The sequence below is a fragment of the Glossina fuscipes genome, unplaced genomic scaffold (genome assembly GCF_014805625.2).
Source record: "Glossina fuscipes isolate IAEA_lab_2018 unplaced genomic scaffold, Yale_Gfus_2 1, whole genome shotgun sequence".
NCBI lineage: Eukaryota > Metazoa > Arthropoda > Insecta > Diptera > Glossinidae > Glossina > Glossina fuscipes.
The window spans coordinates 50,040,416-50,063,624 of record NW_023998415.1 but is presented as its reverse complement, the minus strand read 5'-3'; the positions used below and the strand labels follow the sequence as shown (position 1 = coordinate 50,063,624).

Genomic DNA, 23,209 nt, shown 5'->3' with positions numbered 1-23,209 from the left:
CAAGTTTTTAAATTTTTAAATATATCACGTATCGTGTTCTTTTTATATATATTTTCCATAAAATTATACTTATTCTTCATCTTGATTTGAAGTTACAAAAATTTTCGTAAAACAAGTAAGAACATTAGAATCGGGCAAGGCAGATCATTAAATACCCTACACCGTACTGTCTAACACAATTCATATTTTTGTGTGAAATTACTATTATAATATAGTTTTTGTCATTTTCATCAGACGGACAGACATGCTTAATCATCAAGTCAGATTACGATTCTGAATCGAGCGGTATAATAAAAGGTTGATCTATCTTTACCATAAGTGGTGTAGGGTATAAGTATTCTTATGTATAAATTTGCAAAATTCATTATTTTTTTGTATAAGAAAAAGTGATTTCTTAATGTTGATCGAATCTTTTCATCAATTGTACTTCACCTCATAAATCGGCGAAGATCTCCGCTACGCCAATATTATCAGAATTTCAATGCAGAATAGACCGAATTTAAACATCAAGAAATGCCGTAGAGCCTCATTAAGTAAAGGTTTTTTTTTCACTATTCATCGATTTTCTTTTTTTCAACTAATTAACGTTACGTGCTTACTTCTTACCTTAAGTCGCTTTTTTCTAGTTTCAATTGTAGTCGCATTTCTTCGGACGCTCTTAGCTTAAGATTTAAACGATCGATAATCTTCCCTTTATTTCGCTCTTTGGCAGCTAAATTTTTGGTCGAAATAATTGCATCGTCTGGTATATTTAAACGTTTCCTTAGAAAGGAATTTTCCTGACCAATTTCGTGCATTGAATTCAACTCCGTAATTAAGCTACGTATTTGATTTTCTCTTGATTGCAATTTGCTTTCCAAAGCAGAACATCTTCTCAAAGCGGGTAGTAAACCGTCTTCGCCACATTGAAACGCGGCCAAACTTTTAGTTGCTTCCATAGCTTGTTTGGCTTTTATTGCGCACTCTTCTTCAGCTCTTTCCAACATATCGGAAAGTTCCCGGCATTTGGCGGTGCTAGCTTTCAATAGAGCCTCGATATTCGCACAGCACGATCTAGGTTTGCGGGGATTCATCTCTTCATTACGCTCTTGATAAATGCGATTCATTAATTGGGTGGCAGCTAACATTTCATCGGCCATAATCTGAATTTTCAATTCTAATTGTTCGATAAGCTTATCGCGTGCCTCTATGGCCTTCATATAATGAAAGAATGAAACTTTTTCCAGCAAAGAAAAAAAAAATAGGAAAGGAAACATTCTCTTTCAAAATACTAAATACCTGATATAATTTGAATTTTTCTGATCCATTTGCTCCTACATCTGTATCCGTACTCTCATCTCCACTTAACGCTTGGGATCGTTCGCTTCCATCGAGTTTATTAGTTTTAGTTTTTAGCTTTTTCAACTCTTTATCTTTCTCGAGTAGCAATTTCTTCCACGACTGGGCCTTTTTTTCTAGTTTATCAACAAATTCTTGCAATTCTTTTTCACTGCGTTCTTTTTCATCTTCCAAATAGTTGATATTATTTTCTAAACGTTTTATTTCAATGGTCAATTCATCGAAGGCTTCACGCAAAGATGTCTTCTCCTTTTCCAGTAACAAGAAATTTTCATTTAGCTCTTCCCAATTTTCTTTTTCGCATTTTAAACGTTTTTCCAGATCAATTATAGTTTTTGATTGTTCAATATTTTCATTTTGTAAGGCCTATATATATATATATATATATATATATATATATATATGCATATAGATATATATGTATGTAATGGGGAAACTTCTTTAAAAATCTCTCGCCTTTCTCCGAAACCAAAGGCAATTAGTTATGCTTACCTCGATTTCTTTCAGTAAACGCTTAATATGTTTATTTTTCAAATTAATATTACGTAAAAGGGACTCTTGTTTGTCGAGTTCGGAAAGTGGATCGGAGGAATCTTTATCGCTTGCCTCGGCATTGGCCGTTATCTCTTTTAGTCTTTGTTTTAATTGGAAGTTTTCGGCAATTAACTAAAAAAAACCTCTCTCTGTTAGGTCGTAAAGCAATGAATTTTATGAACAAACATTTACTTACCCCTTTATTTTTATCTCTAAGAAGCAATTTCTCATCTTCTGTTCGCGTTAGCAATTGTGTAAGCTTTTCATTTTCAATCATTAGACGTTCACTTAATGATTCTAGAAATGTTAAAAGAAACATTTTAATAGATGTGTGTGTGTGTGTGTTAGTAAGTTTACTACTAATAAGATCTATTTACCAACACAACTAGATTGGGATTTTTCATCAAGTTGTTCTTGCAATAACTGAACTTGCTTGCCTTTGTATTGTAGGACGGCCAGTGTTAGCTCTAAAGTTTTTCTTAGCGATTTCTTTGGCAATTCATCAAGAGCTACAGCCAATTCTAATAAGGTCTCGTAAAGGTGATCCTTTTGTTCATTTGTGAAATCATTGAATTTCTTAACAGATACCACTTCTGGTAAATCCATTCTAATCTTTCTACAAATGTTTTTATGAACTTTTTTTTTGTTTCTTTTTTTTGTTTAAGTTAAGATTTGTTTTCAAACTTGTTAAAAAAAAATGTCTTTCTTTTTTTTTTCTTTTTTTTTTTTTATAACTAAATTGACATTGTAAACATTTTTGCTTGCAAGCTAAGGGAAGGAGCTATAAAGTATGAATGACAACATAAAAGTTGTTGTCTTGGCGACACTTTCACTCTAAACAAACTTTGTCAACACGTTTGCCATATCTGTGATGTTCGAATGAAAAGCAAAAAACGGATTGTAATCTACATATATGGGTTCAAATTCAAATATATCTGATGGGTTGGTGTGTGCTCTTATGGCAAGAATTGGTTCTTATTATATGATTTCAATGGATACACATATTTCCAAATACGAAGCGCATTTCTACGACATCTGGTATTTACGTCGAATAAAGTTTTAATATTATGTTTTTGTAAAAATTTTCATCAGCGAATTCTACATGCAAAAATGATAAAGAAATAGGAAATACCAGTGCACATAACGCTTGAGTCCGATGGTTTTGACTTCTCCCTACATAAAATAACAATAATTGATGTATTCAACGTACGGCGACGCTAGTCGTGGAACTCTCAAAATTGCATTTTCAACTTTCATACTTATTGTTGTTTGATATGAAGCAATCTGCTACCGACGCTCATCAGACATTTTTAGAAGCTTATGACGATGCTGCTCAATGATGTTTTCATGGCAACGACAAAAAAAGGCCTCAAGGACTAAAAAAGTTCAAAGACCTTCTATTGCTAGACTTATTGGTCAAAAAGCCAGCACAAACTCTCAAAGAACTTTCGAACAGCTTAACCAGTCGATGGTTTCTAGACGTTTACATGTGATGGGCTACCTCGAAAATTGACCAAAGGGGCCATATTGGCTACTTGTTGCAAGAGATGCCCAGGATACACTGTGGCAGCTCGAACGGGAAGCTATTCCACACCTAACGCACTCTTCCTGATTATTACTTGTTCAGATCGGTGGCATGATTTAGCTGGCACGCGGGTCTGTAAAAATGAAGAAATTCGACAAAGTGGCCAATTTATTACAAAAATCGAAATAGATATATTTGCATGCTAATAAATTAAAAATTTGTTGTGTGCTTAGTTTGCATTATTAGTAATATTTAAAAGGTAGTATGTTTTTAATGGAGGCAATGGCACTTGAGTTGAATGAAATCGTTTTTCTGAATTTTGAGAAAACATTGGTCTATGGAAAATAACACAAAATTGTGTTGAAATAAAAAAAAAAAAAAAAGATAATATAATTTTATGTAATTGCATTAAAAAATACTCAAAAGTTGTTGATTATTCGCAAAGTATTTCATTAAAACTAATCATAGTTTGCAACAATTTGTGTACGCGAGAACGGGTTAAAATCATTGTGTTATAACGTTTGTACATCGTGCAAAGCATTCATTAATTCCTTGTATTTTAGCTAGCGGTTCAGTTTCACTTCTATGTTATCAAAGTTTCCTGATTTCCCTCGATGCAAGTTTGAAATAATGCTTTTTCGATGACATAATATTTTATATCGTTTAATTCTCATAAATCGCATGCAACATATTTATAATCAATTCATCCTTACTTCGTGTTTTTTTTTTTTTTCTTTATCAAACTCGTGCTGTTTTGGGGGACTTACATGATTTAGAGTCCTTTCCTTTCATCCATTTAAAGGTAATTCAATATCTGACGAAATTGAAAAATGATTTATCAATAATAAATTATAAAGCTTTTATATTATAAAATTATCTCACGTAATATACTCTTTTTCCCATATAGAACTCTCGAAATGGGGCTTTGCCGCTTTAAAAAAAAACAACATTTAGATTATTTTATTGGTCACGGTAACTTTTGTTTTACAAAATATTATTGCTATTAATTATATGCATACACACATAATGTAATTCATAAATGTTAAAATAAATAAAATTCTAAATAAAAATAACATGCGATTTTTTTAAAATATTTTTTAAAAACCTTTTTATACCCAGCCACCACTGAAGCATAGAGATATAATCATTTTGTTTTTTCTTCATAATGTACGTAACACCCAAAAGGAAGCTTAAGAGGTATTCTTGATCAGCGTGAAATTCTGAATTGATTAAGTTATCTGTCCGTCCGTCTGTGTGATGTTTGTGTATCACTCTGCCGGTTGCAAAAATAAAGATATCGATTTTAAATTAAAGTTTCTGCACGCAGGTTGGTATTGAAAATGGGTCAAATTGGTCAGAGCAGTAACCGGCAGTGGAGCATGAACTAAACGCAACTCCGTTTTTCGTAACAAAAGTTTGTGGGTTTTTGTGCGCTACTCAGAAATTGTAAAAGTTTGAAGGAAGAAGTTTTCCACATTTACTCTACGAAACACTCTATTCATTAGATGCAAAAATTGAAAATGTAACCCATGCCGACACAAAGTTACAAATGATTAAATTTTATCTTTTCATCTCTTTGAAGTTTTATGCTTATTGATCATAACCGATACTAGACCGAATGTTTAAAGCTATTTTGTACATTTCTCGAATGAAGATATATTATCCGCTTAAGAATTGGTTAGTTCGAAAATGGACCGAATCGCCACCTCAAAAATTAATTTTTTCTTACTAATACCATCGTTATTACTACCAAAAGAAAGACCTTAAAGGAAAGAATACGAAAAGCATAATGGTGGGTATGGTAGAATCAGTCATTGCCGAATATAACTTTCTTACTTGTTTTTTTTTATTTAATTTTTTATTTAGATTTGTACTTAAGTAATACATTTTAAAAATTAAGTGCAAATATAATATTTGGTATGGTACACACCCGTCCATATTGTTGATTTGCAAATGAAAGTTTGTATATCTCGTTTCTATATTTACTTTTAAGTAATTTTTCTTAATCTTTGTGACAATCTGAGAAACTTTTGGAAAAGTGGTTTATATAATATAATATGATTTTGTAGAAAACTTTTAAAATTTTCCATCTATTCATTGAAATCATTGTTAAAATTTACAAAGGACAACTATTTATTTATACTTGTCATTTGCAGTGGAAGCACAAGTTTAAAGTTGAGCATAAATTTTATAACTAGAGCGAGTTGAATACGTCGTTGGTAATTAGCACTTTCATACTAAGAGAGAAGAACTCATATTTATATATATATATATATATATATATATGTATATATATAGAGTTTCATTAAGGTCGCAAAAGAAATTATTGGATGCTTCAAGAAAAAAGGGCAGAAAAGGAATTAATTTCGGAGGTATTGCTTGAAATTCAAACCACGGATCAGAAAGCATGAATCTTAAAACAAGCCTTTTAATTGTATTATCCTACTTTCCACCAATTGTTGACAAATAAACTTTTCGTGGTGAAATTCAAAGACTACATGACTTCTTTGACGATAAACAAAATTTATTATTGGCCTTAGACATTGCTCGTACGTCGATCGTTTCTTGATCATCAAGACTAGCAGTTTTAAAGTTCTAAACAATGGAAAACCTACTTTTTACTGTAATCGGAAAGGTCGCACGACGAGTGGTGTCTTGGCTACGATTTTCATTAATTCAATTATTTTTCTATTTAATTGGAATACTCTTACCAATGCCTCGATATGCAAAAGCCAGCAATCTGCAATTTATTTATTTCAAAGTAACTGCAATTCCATGCATAAAATGAAAATTTCATTTCACGCAATTTCTTAATGGACAGCCGATTTACCATCCGATTTGCAATCCATTCAAAGTACTTTTCAATGAGGGATTAAGTCCGCTGGAAATAACTTTTCTGATATTCAATCTTTTTCATCTAAACCATGAAGGAACCCGTCCCTGTCAGTAGTCGTCCATGAATATCAAGCTGCAAGGAAAGAAATTGGTAAATATAAAAATCTCGCCAACGCGCTCTCAGCAGGAAGCTTGGCTATCTTGTTGCATGCAGTTAATAATTGCTGGCTAATCACATCGTACTCTTGACATTACGATGTATTTAAGCAGGTAAGCAATTTTAGGCACATTCCGCGTAATTCCAGTGTTCACAAACACAATTAAACTTATTGTGAAGGAGAGGCTGGTAGATGACTTGATCTTTGAGAACATTATTCGGATTCGTGCTTATGTCTTTCAAAAACGCAAACAACAATTAACATGTGTGTCAATGAACATGATTGTTACGCTTTCCTTCGATATTAGCAAAGGTTGTGATTGCGTTAAATTCACGAAGGTTGACAGAATTCTTTTAAACTTTTCAATTCTCCTTCAAATGCGCCCATAGATACTAAACATTTCACTCAAGTGTATGTTGGTAATGGATGCAGACAGAGAGCATAAAGCCAGAGCCTTGAAGGAACCTTCCTCCACAAGATACGCTCTAAAGATAGCTGCAATGGAATGATCATAGAAAATTTTTTGTTCTTTCGGATAATAAATCAGCTCTGCTTTTGGTAATTAGAAGAGATGCAGGCAATGTATTTAAAATATATAGGAATTTTAATATAGAACTACTGTCTTGTCTTCTTGTGGTTTCTTACACCACTCTTTACACCTTGAGAATCTACTAATACGCTTAACGTATTGGGCGCAACATATAACGGGGTCAGTTTCTCTTCAATCTTAAAAATAAATACATATATGTACTGGAACATTAATTTCAGTTAATCATCACATTCTATTTCCTGGACATATAAGTCATATCTGTTATCGACTTAGTCCACAACATCCGGAAAAAAAATAGAAGAGAATCAAACAATGTATGCATAGTTTAGAATTTGCGGAATGATTAAAAAGTTCGCTGAGCAATCCATTAAATTTGAAACTGTATATGCGCATTGTTGCTCAGTGACCAATTAAAATATTGATCGGATATTTAATACGTACATTATGTATAGACAATAGCTGCGCATACGAGATCGCGTTTTTGAGATAAAAAGCTTTCCTTAGTTGCGATAAAATTAGAATCTGAGAGAGAGAAGTTGTCTACGCTTGCTACCAACTCCATGGATGTAATACAAATTAGCTCAGCACAAGGCAATGAAAGTTGATTACCAATTATCATCATTCATTCCTCCAAAGCTTTTGAAAATCTTAACAGAAAGGATGATAAAAAAAGTAGGAGCATTATAGTCGGAAATGCTTAAAGTTTCCAACATAAAAAAAACCAGAAATTAGACTTTTTCTCCGTATAAGAAGGACTCGCTTTTCATCATAATCTATATATATTTTTCATGTTAGGATCTAAAAAATGGATCTATGTGATCCAATTTAACTCTTTGCTAAATTACTGCTATGGATCATAATATATTACATCGATAAATTTTATCAATTGCAATTTTTTTCCATATAATGACTCTTCAAAATAAGATTTTATACGGGGAGTAGTCGAACCATTTTCAATAGCGTTCCTCGTTGGATCAAAACACGCCAGCGTACGATATATCATCAAAATATTTAAAAAATTTCGACCTGTAGGTTGAAAACAAAAATGTATAGACAGATTCTTTTATATCAACTTTCATCAGAATCCGAACATTCTTGCCCAATTCTAATTGGCCTGTACGAATCACTTTTACTTTCCAAATCAGATAATATTTCCAAATCTTTAATGTATGTGTTGTCATCATTTTCCCTTTCTGTAATAATCTGGGTGTCAGTCCCATTTTCGTTGCCATCCGACACATAAGATCCCAAAAATTTATATATTTCATTATGCGTTTACATTAAACGTTAAACTTTACTTACGATTATACGATTATTTACATGTTATACATAAATGAACGATAATTATACCTATCTGTCCATGGAGGTCTGGAGTACATGCCGTGAGCCCAAGTTGGAGAATATTTCCTGGGTTGCTTTTATATTGGACAGACGGACTTATGCGAATTTTAACGTTTCCGAGGCAAAAATCATTCAAGCCTTACTGGACAAAAACTCATGCCGAAGAACTTGCAACAGAAAGTAGTAGGTGACGAACCAAATGTTTTATAAAAGGAGGGAAAAGGGCTACTTCACAAAATGATTGAACATGTGGTTTCGAACCGTTACAACATGGCAGTTCCATTGTTTGCCAAGCAAAAAAATAATTGTTTTTCGTGGCATATTGTGACGGGCGATGAAAAGTGAATCTAAGGTGTAGTGTATTACGAGCTCCTAAATTAGATTAGAACTGTCACTGCAGATATCTATTGACGTCAATTGATCAAAATTGAATGATGTATTTATGCAAAAAGGACCAGCAATAGCGGCTGAAATGGCTTCACATATGAGTTGACTGAAAGTGACAATTTGGACACAATTGTTGCAATGATTGTTAAGGATGCACTGTTATGGCTTGAGTAGGAATTTCTGCCGCACCAACTCACCAGACAGAGTGCCTTCTGATTATCACTCGTTCAGAACGGTGCACCATGGCTTGACTGACACGCGTGGCCGCAAAGTTGAAGAAGTGCGAAAATGGGTCGGTGAGAAGATCGCTGCCAAATCAATATAAGTTCTTGCGAAATGACAACGCAATGTTGACAAAAATATTGTAAAATGTTGTAGAAAATACAAAGAAATATTTTAAGCAATATATATTGTATCCATTTTTTGCAATAAATGCATTGTTCAAATGAAAAAATGATCAAAATACATGCAGCCACGTGTTATAAAAAAGACCGGTTTTGCTTATGAACATTAGAAAATTTAATTCAGGTCCTACCACATCAGGCTTCTTCTAATTCTAGTTTCGGAAATTTATCTATCTATTCGAACTTAATATAAGGGCTTATCTGTAACAATCGATAATTATTAGGCTCTTCAATGTAAAGACAGTTTAATAAATATGATCGTTAACAAATGGATTTATTCGGTTTTTACAATCATCAAAGATGATGATGATATACTGTATATAGTGAGGTGATACCTGCTTTGTTGTGCGTTAGTGTGCGTGGAGATCGAATTTCAAGTGATTTAAGTTCGCTTATTTTCTTCTTAATTGTAAACTTTTAGTTAAAATTGAATTTAACACTCTACCCTGGACGTTATTTTCCGCAATTTACGATTCAATTACGATACATTTGTTCACGTCTACAATGAAAATAACAATTATTTGGAGCTCGTTACTTGTTTACTATGTCAATATGCTTAATAAATAAATAAATAAATAAATCGTATTTAAATATTGTGACATATGATGCATTTTGTGTTAATCTTCTGTGCACAATTTAATTCATCCATCTGCTGGCATCTTTCATCGGTCGGTGTGCGGCGGCCTTTGTTCAAAGTATGCCTGACTAAACTCTTGTTGTTGCCGTCAGCATTCATTCTCGGAATTTGATCTCAAATTTTGATTTATTTGATTATTAATTAGGCAGCAGTAACAATACGCAGAATTATGCAAAGCAGACAAAACAATCTAACACATTTTGGGACGCATTGGTGAACAAAAATAAACGTAGAATAACATCGTTAAAAAAAAAAAAAAAAAATATAAAAAAAATATATATATATATATATATATATTTATAAAAAAAATATATATATGTGTGAATATATCGAAAGTAACAATTGTTGACAATGTTAAGAAATTAAATTAGTGAACATTTTTTAATTTGGTCATTTATGTCAGTCTGTCCGCAATTTCATTCATGACATGAAAAGTTAAAATTTTGCATATTTTGCACATTTTTGGATGAGTTCCACAGGTCGGCAGCCTGCTAGCCATCTAACTTTTTAGGATATTTATAAAAGTCTCTTTCTCGCATTACAATTACATAATAGGACGCATATATAAATAAATATATATTTACATGAATGAATTAGTTTATTCAATGAGTGAATGTGATAGCTAGACAGGGAGATCAAATCTGCATTTACTTCATTATGATTTCTTACAATGATAATTGAATGTAATTTAGCAATCTTGGACTTGGCATTGTATTTGTGGCCAACCACATAAGTTATATCGTTTATAATATGCCCTCCAAAACTATCTATTAAGACGTATAGATATTATACGCAAAGAGAGTCCTATTCACATATGTAGCTCAAACGTTTGTACAGATAAACAAGTAATTATTTAACTTTGTACAATTATTCGCTCACGTTTTGGTAATAATACTCAAAAAAGTAAACGTTATTTTCACGTAAAACCATGAAAGTTAGATATTCTCTCCATATAAGAGTTTGCGTTCCGTGATAGCGTCTATAAATGTTGGGGTCTCAAAATTCACTATCGTTAATTTTTTTGCTGAAACGTTGCTATAAACTAATTTTTATCATTAAATATTAAATGTTATATGGGGAATGGTCGAAAAAGTCGACCGATCCGAACCATTTTAAATAGCGTTCGTCGCTGTAGCAAATTTCACCAAAATATCGCAAAATTTGTGACTTGTAGCTTGAACACAAATATACATGGGCAAACATGAGACGGATAGACGGACGGATTGTGATTCTTATCGATCGGTATTATAAAAGTTGGGTCTATGTTCTAAGGCTTTCTACACTAACTTAATATACCTAGTACAACAAATTGTGTAGGGTGCAAATATATTAGATTCTTGCAAATGAAGGCAACAAATTTTTAGCTTACTCTGTTCTCACAACAAGTGTTTGTTCTTAGCTACAATTTGTTACTAACTGTTTGTTGTATATTCATATCATTTCAAGATGAAGGTCAAAAAACCTAATATTGGATAAATATCGTTAACGTTCAAAATATCCTCTCAATATTCAATGTTCCTCTTTATTACCACAAGAGGAATTGCATTGGAATTGTCAAATACTTGTAGTTACCATAGACTTCGTAGATTTTATATATATATTCTTAAAAAGGATAACAGAATCAATTTGGCCTCGTGCACCGCTTGATGTTTTTATTCCCATTATCGAACGATGGGGATGGGGATGAATATATATTTATTTTGTCAGAAAATGCTTGCAATGTCCAGACGAAAGTTCCAGAGACTCCATAAAATATATCTATCTATTCTTGATCAGCATCAATTCTGTCTCCTTCAGTGTAATGGCTGTGATACGCAATCTCGTGGCAGCGAAAATTAAGCTATCACCTTCAGGTTTGTTAGATAAATTGGAAATTCTTGCACCCAAGTTAGTACTGAAAATCAGCGAAATTAGTTGGAGGGCACGCCTACAATACCACGTAAATTGAAATCCCTTTGTTTTTAGAAAGTGAATAATTGAGCTCTTTGCTCTTGACTCGTATCCTATTGCACATATAATGATAAATATTTTCGCACATAGTCTACGTGTCACCCGGTACCTGTATTAAAATGGACATAATAGGCCACATCCACCCGATATGACAGAGTGGCACACAGAAAAGGAAGGCACTGACTGAGAGCATGAGATTGATTGAAGACGAATACAATAATTTATGGTGTTTGTCATTGTTTTCTCTGGATGCATCGTCGTCGTTCACTTAAATATTGTTCTGTGTTTCAGAACCATTTAAATTTTTGCTACAATTGATTATTAATTCACATCACTTTTTTTTTTTTTGTAAAATTCGATTTTCTTTATCAACATAGCCGACTTTAAAAATAATAAAATCCGTCCAACCCTTCTTTAACAATTCGATGAATTTCTTTTAAAACCCATTTAGCAAGACACCAAAAATGTGCTCTGCAATCACCTCGTGAGTCGATCGATTTCTTCTCCCCGGAACATCGTTTGCGAGTTTGCAACTATTAGCCGCTGGGTGGCAGATCTGGAGAAATCAGCAGATAGGGCAATAACTCGAACTTCAATTCATTTAGTAGTTATTTAGAAAAGAGCTCGCCGATGTCCAAATTTTATTGTAAAATTATGAATGCACTGATTTTTGATATCTCGGCTATCTTTTGCTATAACGCTTTTCGATTGCGTTCTGAATTATCGGTGACTGTGTAACTTTGTTTAACTCTTTGTAGGCGCCGTATGGTTTTATTGCAGTAACTCTATAAGTAATAGTCAGTAAACCTAACGTAGTGTTCGACTACACATATTCAATGGGTGGTGTAGATCGGGCTGATCAATATTGATCAACTTATTGCTTCCTAGGAAAATCTCTCAAGTGGTGCCGAAAGTTATTTCTTTAGGGGATGGAAATATGTACACAGACAGGTTAAATGGAAAACTTCATGTAATGCGAAGAGGTACAAAAAAGGATTGTATAGTATGTTCTAAGCGCAAAGGTAATTCCGGAAGACGGGAAACAACGGAATATTGTGACACATGTCCAAATAAGCCACGGATTCATATGGAAGATTGTTTTCACAAATATCACACTAAACTGAATTACAATATATAAATATCAAATTGTATTTCTTTTATCACAAACCACGTTAATTAAATAAATAAATTTATAACAACAGATCTTTTTTTTTAGTACAACAGAAGTTCACTCTTTAGATGCTCCAACGCAAAAATGTCACGGAGTTGTCGCACTTTTGAATAAAAAAACACTCGGAGTACAAAGGTTTGAAATCAATAAACCACCACTTTTGTGTAACGGCTGTGTCTGGAAATCCTCACTGTCTGTGTGAATGTCGAACCAATGACTTTATTATTTGTAGGGCTTCTCTTACGTGGCACTTTCAGGGGATCGGAGGTTGTAGAGATGAGCGCATGCGCCATTGTTGAGTTAGCTAGTTCGGGAGATATGGGGGGGTTCTAAATTTTTGTCCCACGGACAATCCACAGACGGTTAAATCTGAAAGAGATACACGCACTTTACCCCTATAAGAATAAGCGGACCGATAAAACCTATATGTCGAACGGACAGATTATAAGCTCAACCATCATTCTGTACCCTAACCTATGCATGGTCTGCATCGTCACATGATTGCATTGTAACCGATAAGTTATTGTCGAACAAGACTTGCCATAACACTTTTCAACCCAATCCTGACCTTAAGCGATATTCTTTCCCATCAAGAAGCGTAGGTAGTTTAGACTTTTCCATTGTTTTGAAAACATCAAACGAAGAGCCACTAAAATCTCTGTAATTCGCAAATAGGTGATCGGAATGACATAATACCTTTATAGATGTCGTTTGAGCAGTGGTACTTTCTAAATATAATATAAAGTTTTTGTTATAGAAATATTCGGATAATCGGCGATCTTGTTAAGTTAACCGATGCGCCTAAAATTAATTAAATCCTTTGTGACGTTTATATTTAAAACCAAAGAAAATATATTGCTCTTCTTAATATAATCAATGTATTTATCGAATAGACTAACATTGAATACCTTAAGATCCGGAATTTACTTAGTCTACTGTCCTGAAGCATCTACCACGGTACAACCAGGAGGCAGACCAAAAGATTTTGAGCCGTCTGTGTATAAAAGTTTCCAGCCCGTACTCTTGAGAACTTAGGTTTTTTCAGCTATTAGATTCCTGAAGACGCAATTTCTTTCTTGTGCATAGACAGCGAAATGTTAAGAGAGCAGTCTTTCAAAATCCATGGAGGTTTAATACCAAAATAGCGGAAAATTTTTAAGTGAATGTCCAATTTCTTTGCGACGAACAAGCAATAGTCAATTGCAGATAATGACTTGTGAATTTTCTTAGTAATAACAATCTTTCTCATGTCATCACCGAGAATAGATTTGTTTGAATTAAGAAGCTTGGGGACTATTTTAGCTTTCAACTCATGAAGTCTATTTTCTAAAGTCGGGAGACCAGTTTCAATTATAATATTAGTTAAGGGTGTCGTGCGAAAAGCATAACACATTGCAAAGATGTTGATGTTAGATTTGTAGCTATTACCATAAATTATCAAAGCATAGTCAATCTTTCTTAAAACAAGCATTTTGGTAAAATAAGCAATAGTGTTAATATGAAGACAGTGCGCTTTCCAACGATATTTGTTGGAAAACGGGAGTCCGAAAATATGCAGCGTCTGTACGTTTAGTATTGGTAATATGATTGTTGACACTAACTTTAAACCGCCGATGCGGCATGAATGATTTGATGTAGTTAAAAAATTTGGGTCCAACATTTCATGATTTCAAGAGTCTTAAAATAACACGAAGACCAACTCTGTCAAATGTTTTTTCGAAATCAATTGAGAGAATTGTTACATGATTTCGTTCGGAAATTGCTTTGCTTGTAAAATAATCAATATGTAAGAGTACGTCGATGCGCCCTCTACCCCGCTTGAAACCAACTTTTTGCTTTGTTATCAGGTTGTTGGACTCAACAAACCAAGATAATCTAGATGCCATAATCTCTTTCAGTACCTTTGGGAGGCAAGATAAAAGAGAGATTATGCGATAATCCGATGCGATAGAGACATTTTTTGACTTTAGAATTGAAACAACTGTTGCCACTTTCCATGAAAGCCTTTTCTAAAACAGTACCACGAGTGCTGTTCACTGTTGAGCCCCAGATGGTATACCAGCTGTTAAAGTCGCCGCATATAATTAATGGGGGGGAAAATATGGACAATAAATTGTAGAGTTCTTGCTGAGAAAACGATTGCGAAGGTGGGATATAGACCGAAAGCACTGTAAATTTTATATTTAACATTATTTGTATCGCTACGGCTTGCACATTTGAGCTTAAATTTATGAGTTTGTGAGATATACTTGATTTTATAAAAACACCAAATCCTTGTTTGGAATATGAATTTTGATCAGCATTCGTGAAGTATCCAGTATATGATTTGGGAGGAATGGGATTAAAAGAGGTTCTACAATGGCTCTCTTGAAGCGATATAAAGGTTGGACTGAGATCACTTATGACTGTACGGAGTTCATCAAAATTGTTAAGAAGTCCCTTAATGTTCCATTGTAGAATTTTAAAAACTTTATTTAATTGTAGTGACATGGAAACGGAGTGGAAAGTAGGTTAAGTTGATATGTCAGCGTCTCCATCGAAAATGTCACTACAAGAATTTTGCGTGAATATGTAATTTGTTCTTACCAGCAGAATAATCTGTACTTAAGTGGTTGCGTAAATTTGAAGAGGCGCAAACTTAATATACCCTTCATCTGTTGTGTAGGATCAATTTTTAGAACACAGACAGTTTCGTTGGTACATAAAATCTAAGTAAGTTAAAATTCCTTTCCGTATAAGACAATTTGGGTTAGAACTTTGAGAAATTTGGTTTCTTTAAAAGACAATCATTCCGATTAATTTGCCAGATACGTAGAAAGTACGCAATGCATATGGATATATGCAAAGCTTTGAACAGCCGATTGTTTTGCCCGTTAATTTTGAACATATCTATCTTAGAATAAAAACTTATTGCAAACATTCCTTTAATGCAATTAAGAGTTTAACACAAAAATGGTCTTGATTGATCCATCGTCATGTTCAAAGCCGCATGACCCTAACTTATTAACTGTAATTTAACGACTGTTCACTGTTGAAAATTGATTTTGTTGAAATTCAAGTTCATATATCGCAAAGTTTTAATTACCATGGGGAATTGTTTGTGTGCATGTGTGCTCGCTCTTGCAATAATAACATGTACTTGCATGTATTTTGATCGACGATATATATTGGTGAAAATGATAAAGTAATGCGAAGTGTCAATGTACACAACGATTAAATTTGATGACTTTGATTTTTCTCTACATAAAACAATCGTTTTCCATTGAATGAATACAGATACAGCATAATAATGGAACGCTCGAAATCGCCTTTTCGACATTCATTGCTTTTATTATTTGATTGGAAGCAATCTGCTGTCGAAAGCCATCAAATACTTTTAGAAGCTTATGCTGCTCCATCATATACTAGTTGTCGGTTTTGCCTTGAAGATCAAGGAAGTTAAAAAATAATGAATTAGCAGACTTATTGGACGAAACACCATCTCAAATTCTCGAACAACTTTTGAATAGCTTAGCATTTGACGAATCAACGGTTTCTGGCTAAATGTGCCATTTCGAACAGTTGCAACATTACGGTGTCATTGCTTGCTAGGTAAAAAAAAAAAAGAAAAGTTTTCTGAGTCTACTACGACCCGACGCTTCCCAAACGCAAAAAGTCATACTATAATTCGGGAGAGTCCCCCACATCGACATCGAACAGAACGGAATATTCACGGCCATAAAGCTTTGCTGTGTATATAACGGGAGCAGTAAGATGCAGTGTATGACGAGCTACTAAAATTGAATGAAACTTCTCACTGGATATGGTTAGTGACGTCAATTAAATAAAGTGAACGGTCTAGTGTTGCAAAACAGACCAACAGACCCAAAGTCATTTTCTTGCATGACAACCCTCGGCCACACGTTGCAAGTGTTCTCCAGGATACACCGCCGCAGCTCGAATGGGAAGTTCTATCGCACCCAGCGTACTCGCCAGACGTAGCGTCTTCTCATTACCACTTGTTCAGATCGATGCAGCAGGGTTTTGCTGATAAGCGGTTTCGAAATGCCAAAGAAATCAGGAGATGAGTCGATGATTGGATCGCGGCTAAGCCAATATCGTTTTTTCGGCACGACATTGTCATCTTGCCATAAAGATGTTAGTAGAAAGTAGTAAAAAATTATGGAAAATTCTTTGATGAATAAATATTGCAACAATTTCTTTCAAGGAATACCTTTTCCAAATAAGTAAATGATCAAAATATATGCAAGCACCTAATACAATGTAAAAGAAAACTTTTGCAATTAAGCAGCATACGTGAGTAAATATAGCGGCTTTTTGTCGTAAATAATTCAAACTATTTTTCTTTCACTGCGGTAGAATGACGGTTCGCATTGTGCATATATATGTTGTTATAAATATTTGGTTAATAACATTCTTGAATATTATTATTATTCTATTGCAACTTGTACCGTCTTAAAAGAAAAACGAAGCTTGTCTGACATGCGTTTTTTAGTCTGTTACAATGGGTTCCCACCTTATGTATTTTGGGAGCTACAAATGATTTCCGTATGACAATGTAAGATATATACGTCATTCGTTCTTCGTTTTCTCCTTCAGAGTATTTGAGTAATTTATTAAAATATGGAATGTCTCGCATGTACGTATTTGTATATATAGCTATTTATTAATTCACAACATCCCTTAAGTCCTTTTAATACGCAACATGAAATACTCTTTCAAGTTTTAATGGTCATAAGTAGTATGTAAATTTTTTTCAAAAATTGCTGAGGACATTGTAATTTAATCCATTCTGCCAACACTTATATGTGTAAAAACTTAGCTTTAATAGAAAATGAAGATAAACGAAAGAGAGAGAGAGAGAGAGAGAGAGAGAAATAAATAGAAAAGAAATAGGAAAGAAAAGAAATGAACAGGAAATTCCTTCACTTTCAGAACAAAAAAAATTATTTCAAATACAAGGGCTTAGAAGATTTACGGTATGCATAGCATCATATACATGTATAAGTAAGTATTGTTATGGCAAACATATGTTTCACGGGATATATTCATTACAATACATTCATCATTTTGCGGTAAATTTGTTGTCTCTGACACTGAGATTCTTCAAATTTCATTACAAGACAATTTCTTTAAAGGAATTTTTTAAAGGCGTTTTTTAAAGGCTTTGTTCAACATCAACATTCTTGCCATCTTACAACAGATTGATTTCGGCAAAATTCCATTTGAGGTCATCAAAAACAATTTTAAGTGTAAGTTGAGAAATCTTAAGAGGTATCTTAGGTTCCACTATGATTGAATTAATTAAACTAAATAATGACGCTTAGATGACTGTATTTATCCATTAAGGCTTAATACCCATAATTAGATTGATATTGAGAAGGGGAAAGCCTTCATGTTTATACTCTTGAAAACATTATGTTTTTTACTCAGATCTGCTTTCGTTTTAAAAAGAGCGAAAACCTGGACGTCTGCGCAAGAATTCGAAATAACATAAATACTTTAAAGTATCATATAATACGATAGTGTACTGCAAATGGGCAATAGGCAAGAGAACATGCTAATCACGATCTCAATTTATCGATTACGCGTTGGGTTTGGGTTTTGAAGTATTTTCTTAATTTTAATCTTTCGTTTAACGAACACGCTCCGGTACATGCAGTAGCACCAACATACAGAGTACGCTGCCTTGCCGCTAAGAGCAATATAGCTTTTATTGAAAATAATTTTACTTTCGGGAACCTTTGCTTATATGCGTAAGGATTGTATATTGATTTAAATGGAGATGGCATGAGCATGTAACCATTAATTAGTATTCATTTTTGTGTGCGGTTGGGTAATGATCTGCGGTTTATATTCCAAAACCGCCAGATGTTTAATAATTATGTTGACATGCACGCTAATCATTATGTGTCATTGTATATATATATATATATATATATATATATATATGTATATATATATGTTTATTTATACAAAGTACAGTTTTACTTTATCTAAACTTATAGAAATGTTCTCATGCACACATACGCATGGATGATGTGAAAAGTCTCCGCGGTTTTTTTCTCTCCTTTGCAGCTTCTTTTTGTAGCTTGTTCTGTGCAAACGATTCCAAACGTTCATGTGGTTGTTGTTTAGTGCCTCCGCTATTTTCTGACAGCTTACGAGCCGATCTTGCTCCGACTTTCTCAATGACCGCCCGACCTGAACGAAGTGCATCTTCCGGAATTGAGAGAATCATTCCTGGGTCCTTTGTTCATTCACACTATTCTCATGTTATACTTCACAAATTTTTCGGTACCTCTTTAATAGGAAAAAAGCATTATATAACGTATATCCTTAAGATGTTTCGCTCCTTTTCTAGTCAGTATAGTATAAATTTTTACATAAGCAAAGAATTAGAAAACTATATGTCACCTTATAAGAATATGTTCGCTTGCGACAATCAATTGAGTGTTGCCCCTGAAATATAGGCATCAACATCATGCAGTGATAACAAATCGCGAAGACTTTTTATATTACCCTTAATATATATGAGTGTGTGTACGTGTGTAAATATATAATGCATTTGTTTCATTTTTATTAGATCGTGCTGCTCAAAGTAATCATAGATTATTATTGCTTTGAAATGAAACTGGAAGCTAGATGGGAAACATAAGATAAATGGATACAGGAAAGTTTTATTTTATGTTATTGGCTTAATCCTAAGATGGAATATTTGTGACAGTTTGAATTTCACGTTAAAATTTGTGATGCATAAGATTGTTCGAATCTTAAAGTTTATGTGCCATTGCTTCAGCATCCTGTGCAATACCTCGCTTAGCGTTCCCTAGCCGCAAAGTATTATAAAGTTTCCCTCTACTAAGAAATTTTCAAGAACGTTTCATACTTTCTTTGCAAAAAAATCACGCTCGATAACCTTTATTGATAAGACAAAAGAGAACATTACTTTAATTATATTAAGACTAAAAACTTAGTTATTGAAAAAAAAAACAAAAAAAAACTCAAAATGATGCATTTACGCTTCAGTCATTTTTCCAATTGCTAAGCAATTGACTTGAGGACACAAGACTCAAAGGGCCTGGTGGATGAGTCAATATTGACGGTGGCGGTAGGAAAGATACACTGAAAATGCATGCAAAAGCGGACGAGGAAGTGATAAAGTGTGATGAAAACTCGTAATTGGAATTTTTTACCCGGGCTTGTTAAAAGGACGAGCAAGCATCGCGTTGATGGGAGCGTATCGTTTGCCATCGAAAGGACTCTGAAGACGAAGATTAGCTTGCGCAAGATCTTGAAAGTCTTCGGCAGTGGCGACACTAACACTGGATGTACCAGCCGTTTGTCCACCTAGTTTTAATGGTAAAAATGGGGGCAACGAGAGCGACATAGGCATATTCGGGATTATATCTTTAGCACCAGGATTAGCAAAAGCAACAGCAGCATTATTCGGAAAGCCTTGTTGCTTAGTCGATTCCAACAAGTTAATCAATCCATTTTGCGGTACATGACTAGCACCTAGAGAAGCGATATTATAACTTGCGACTTGTTGACCTGATCCATATAAAGAACGCTGATTTCTAATTGCATCTTGTTGTTGTGGGCTTGCTGTATGCAAAAATGGCAGCAACTTCACTTGCCTATAAAACGCTGGCATTGTAGCACGAACATATTTCGTATGCAAAAATTCCCCTAAGCATATTAGCAGCACAACTTTAACCTAATCAAAATGAAGGATATAAGAGTTTTTTTTTTTAAAGGATGATAATATACGACGACTTCGTTAGAACTCACAAGCGATTGCCATCCCATTGTTATAAATTATGATTTTTATATATTTTTATTTTTTTGCGCCTTAAATCAATACCACTCGTAATGATTTGTATGAGACTGCGACTATTTTAGTGAAATCTTTAAGTTTTTATATATAAATGCAAAAAGCAACATATAACCAAATCATTATTAAAAGAGCATTTGTGGGAAATTTAATTTCTGTTGTATGATTTAATTTAAGTTGCTTTGATATCATTTCAAATATATTTGATCGAAATAGTGTCGATGCACGTGTTTAAACTTGCTTTCAAGCATTTTGTTTCCTTTACATTTTCTTGAGTTGCCTAACAACGTTTGCTTACGCACTTGGTCACAAGAGACCTTATTCGGTATGATTTTGTCAGCTTCCGTTAAAATTTTTATAGACTCGATTAACCAATGACATAGACACGCCATGCACATTAATTCATTTAGTGTAATCGGATAATCGATACGTTTAAATAAACAAGTTGTAGTCATACAAACGGTCGGTTTCGATTTCGTTTCATTCATTTCATGCATTCCTCTATCAATAAATGGCTTATGCCATGTGATACAAATTGAAAGATTTTCTGCTATATTCATCAATAAGAGGAAGTTTAATTAACTGGTTCTATTTATATGGTTATTGATGAAGTTTTCGAATCTCGAAGAAGGCACACAAATGAATTCCATTTCATTACTTTTTTTTTTTTATTTTGTGATTTAATGCTCTTTAAATGTTACTACTGCGATAAATACGTAAATGCGAAATCCATTCGTCCATGTTTCTAACAAGCAAACTTGTACACAAACCAATGCGGCTATGCGTATAAATAGATTTTGATGAGTGAACTATATATATAATATATATATGTACTTTAACGTTTTAATGCATTCAATGTATTTTTAATTGAAGATTTCATTTATAATAAGAATGTAAATGGCACTGAAGAGTGTGTACCTTATTCTTATCCAGTAGTTGCTTCATAAGTATAAAACATTTGTGAGCCTTCAGATGGTTTCATGTATTCAAAGAATTTCTTTCTTTCGTTACTTCAATTGGAGACACACATAGGGTGTGTGTGTGTGTGTGTGTGTGTGTGAGTTTATGCACACGTGCATGCATGTATACGTGCGTGATGTGAGAGAAGAAAGCATTGAAATACTCCCACAAGACAGAACGTTCTTATGACATATGTGGAGGGCAAACAAAAATAAATCTTATCTGCCAAAATAAGTTTTAATTAAATTAGTAATTATTCGCAAGTTGAACAAATTTTGAAAAAATCTGAAGGAATTATGCTTTATAGTTGCTACGAACTTGAACCTGAGTAATCGTAGATCATTCCGCCTGTATAACCGTACGCTAAAGAGTCTGTAATGAAGTTTCTATTTATATATATATTAGTTTGGGGAAAAAGAAATCCATTATTTTTTCGGTAGATGGCTGCACTGATAGATTTCTCGTAAAGTATCGATCAAACCATTTCAGATTTATGCTCGTTGGAAAGGTGACATTTCGCAGTAAAAAAAATTCTTTTGCTGTTTTTTGTTTGGTGCATTCAGTTGTGAGTTACAGCGTGTTAAAAATGGAAGTGAACAAAGAGAAAATTCGGTACATTTTATAGTTTTTCTTTGACAAACGCGAAAATGCAAGCCAGGCGGCTAAAATTGTGAATGGTGTTTATGGTTCCGATACTGTAACAGCCAATTATGTGCAATTTTGGTTTCGTAGATTCCGTTCAGGAATTTTTGATGTTAAAGATGCACCTCGCACAGGTAGGCCGGTCGTCGAAAATGTCGATAAAATCGGAGAAATGATCGAAGTTGACCGGCATGTTAGCAATCGTAATATCGCCCAGGAAACAGTTTTAAACCATTTACAGAAAGCTGGATTCAAAAAGAAGCTCGATGTTTGGGTGCCACACCAATTAACAGAAAAAAACATGATGGATGATGGATCGAATTTCCATCTGCGAAGCCTTGGCCAAACGGAATGAGATAGACCCATTTCTTAAACGGATGGTGAATGGAGATGAGAAATGGATCACATACGATAACCCTGTGCGAAAACGATCGTGGTCAAAGAACGGTGAAGCACCGCAAACGGCCAGGAAGGTTTTGCTATGCATTTGGTGGGACTGGAAGGGGATTATTTATTATGAGTTGCTTCCATATGGCCAAACGCTAAATTCTGATCTCTACTGTCAACAACTGAACCGTTTGAAGATAGCGATTGATCAGAAATGGCCAGAATTGGCCAACAGGAGAGGTGTCGTGTTCCACCAGGATGACGCTAGGCCACACACATCTACAGTGACTCGCCAGAAACTTCGGGAGCTTGGTTGGGAAGTTTTAATGCATCCGCCATACAGTCCGGACTTGGCACCAAGCGATTATCATCGTTTTCTTCCCTTCCAAAATTTCTTTAATGATAAAACATTGGAATCTAGGGAGGATTGTGAAAATCGACTACTAGAGTTTTTTGCAAATAGAGACCAGGACTTCTATGAGAGAGGCATTTTGAAGTTACCTTTAAAATGGCAACAAATCGTACAACAAAACGGTGCATATTTGACCCAAAT

The 23,209-nt window shown here is 34.0% G+C and overlaps 1 protein-coding gene across 1 annotated transcript in view; it reads right to left on the bottom strand.

Annotated features, from left to right (window-relative positions):
* LOC119644986 (centrosomal protein cep290) overlaps positions 1 to 20,757 on the bottom strand; it is a 28,871-nt gene extending 8,114 nt beyond the window's left edge. The window contains exons 1-7 of the mRNA XM_038044728.1: positions 20,625 to 20,757; positions 20,027 to 20,550; positions 2,250 to 2,488; positions 2,069 to 2,169; positions 1,831 to 2,004; positions 1,279 to 1,704; positions 607 to 1,193 (exon numbers count right to left, since the gene is read on the bottom strand). Coding sequence (XP_037900656.1) covers positions 607 to 1,193; positions 1,279 to 1,704; positions 1,831 to 2,004; positions 2,069 to 2,169; positions 2,250 to 2,488; positions 20,027 to 20,550; positions 20,625 to 20,642 — 2,069 coding nt within the window. The 5' untranslated portion in view covers positions 20,643 to 20,757. The remainder of the gene's footprint in view (positions 1 to 606; positions 1,194 to 1,278; positions 1,705 to 1,830; positions 2,005 to 2,068; positions 2,170 to 2,249; positions 2,489 to 20,026; positions 20,551 to 20,624) is intronic.
* Between the last annotated feature and the right edge of the window lie 2,452 nt (positions 20,758 to 23,209).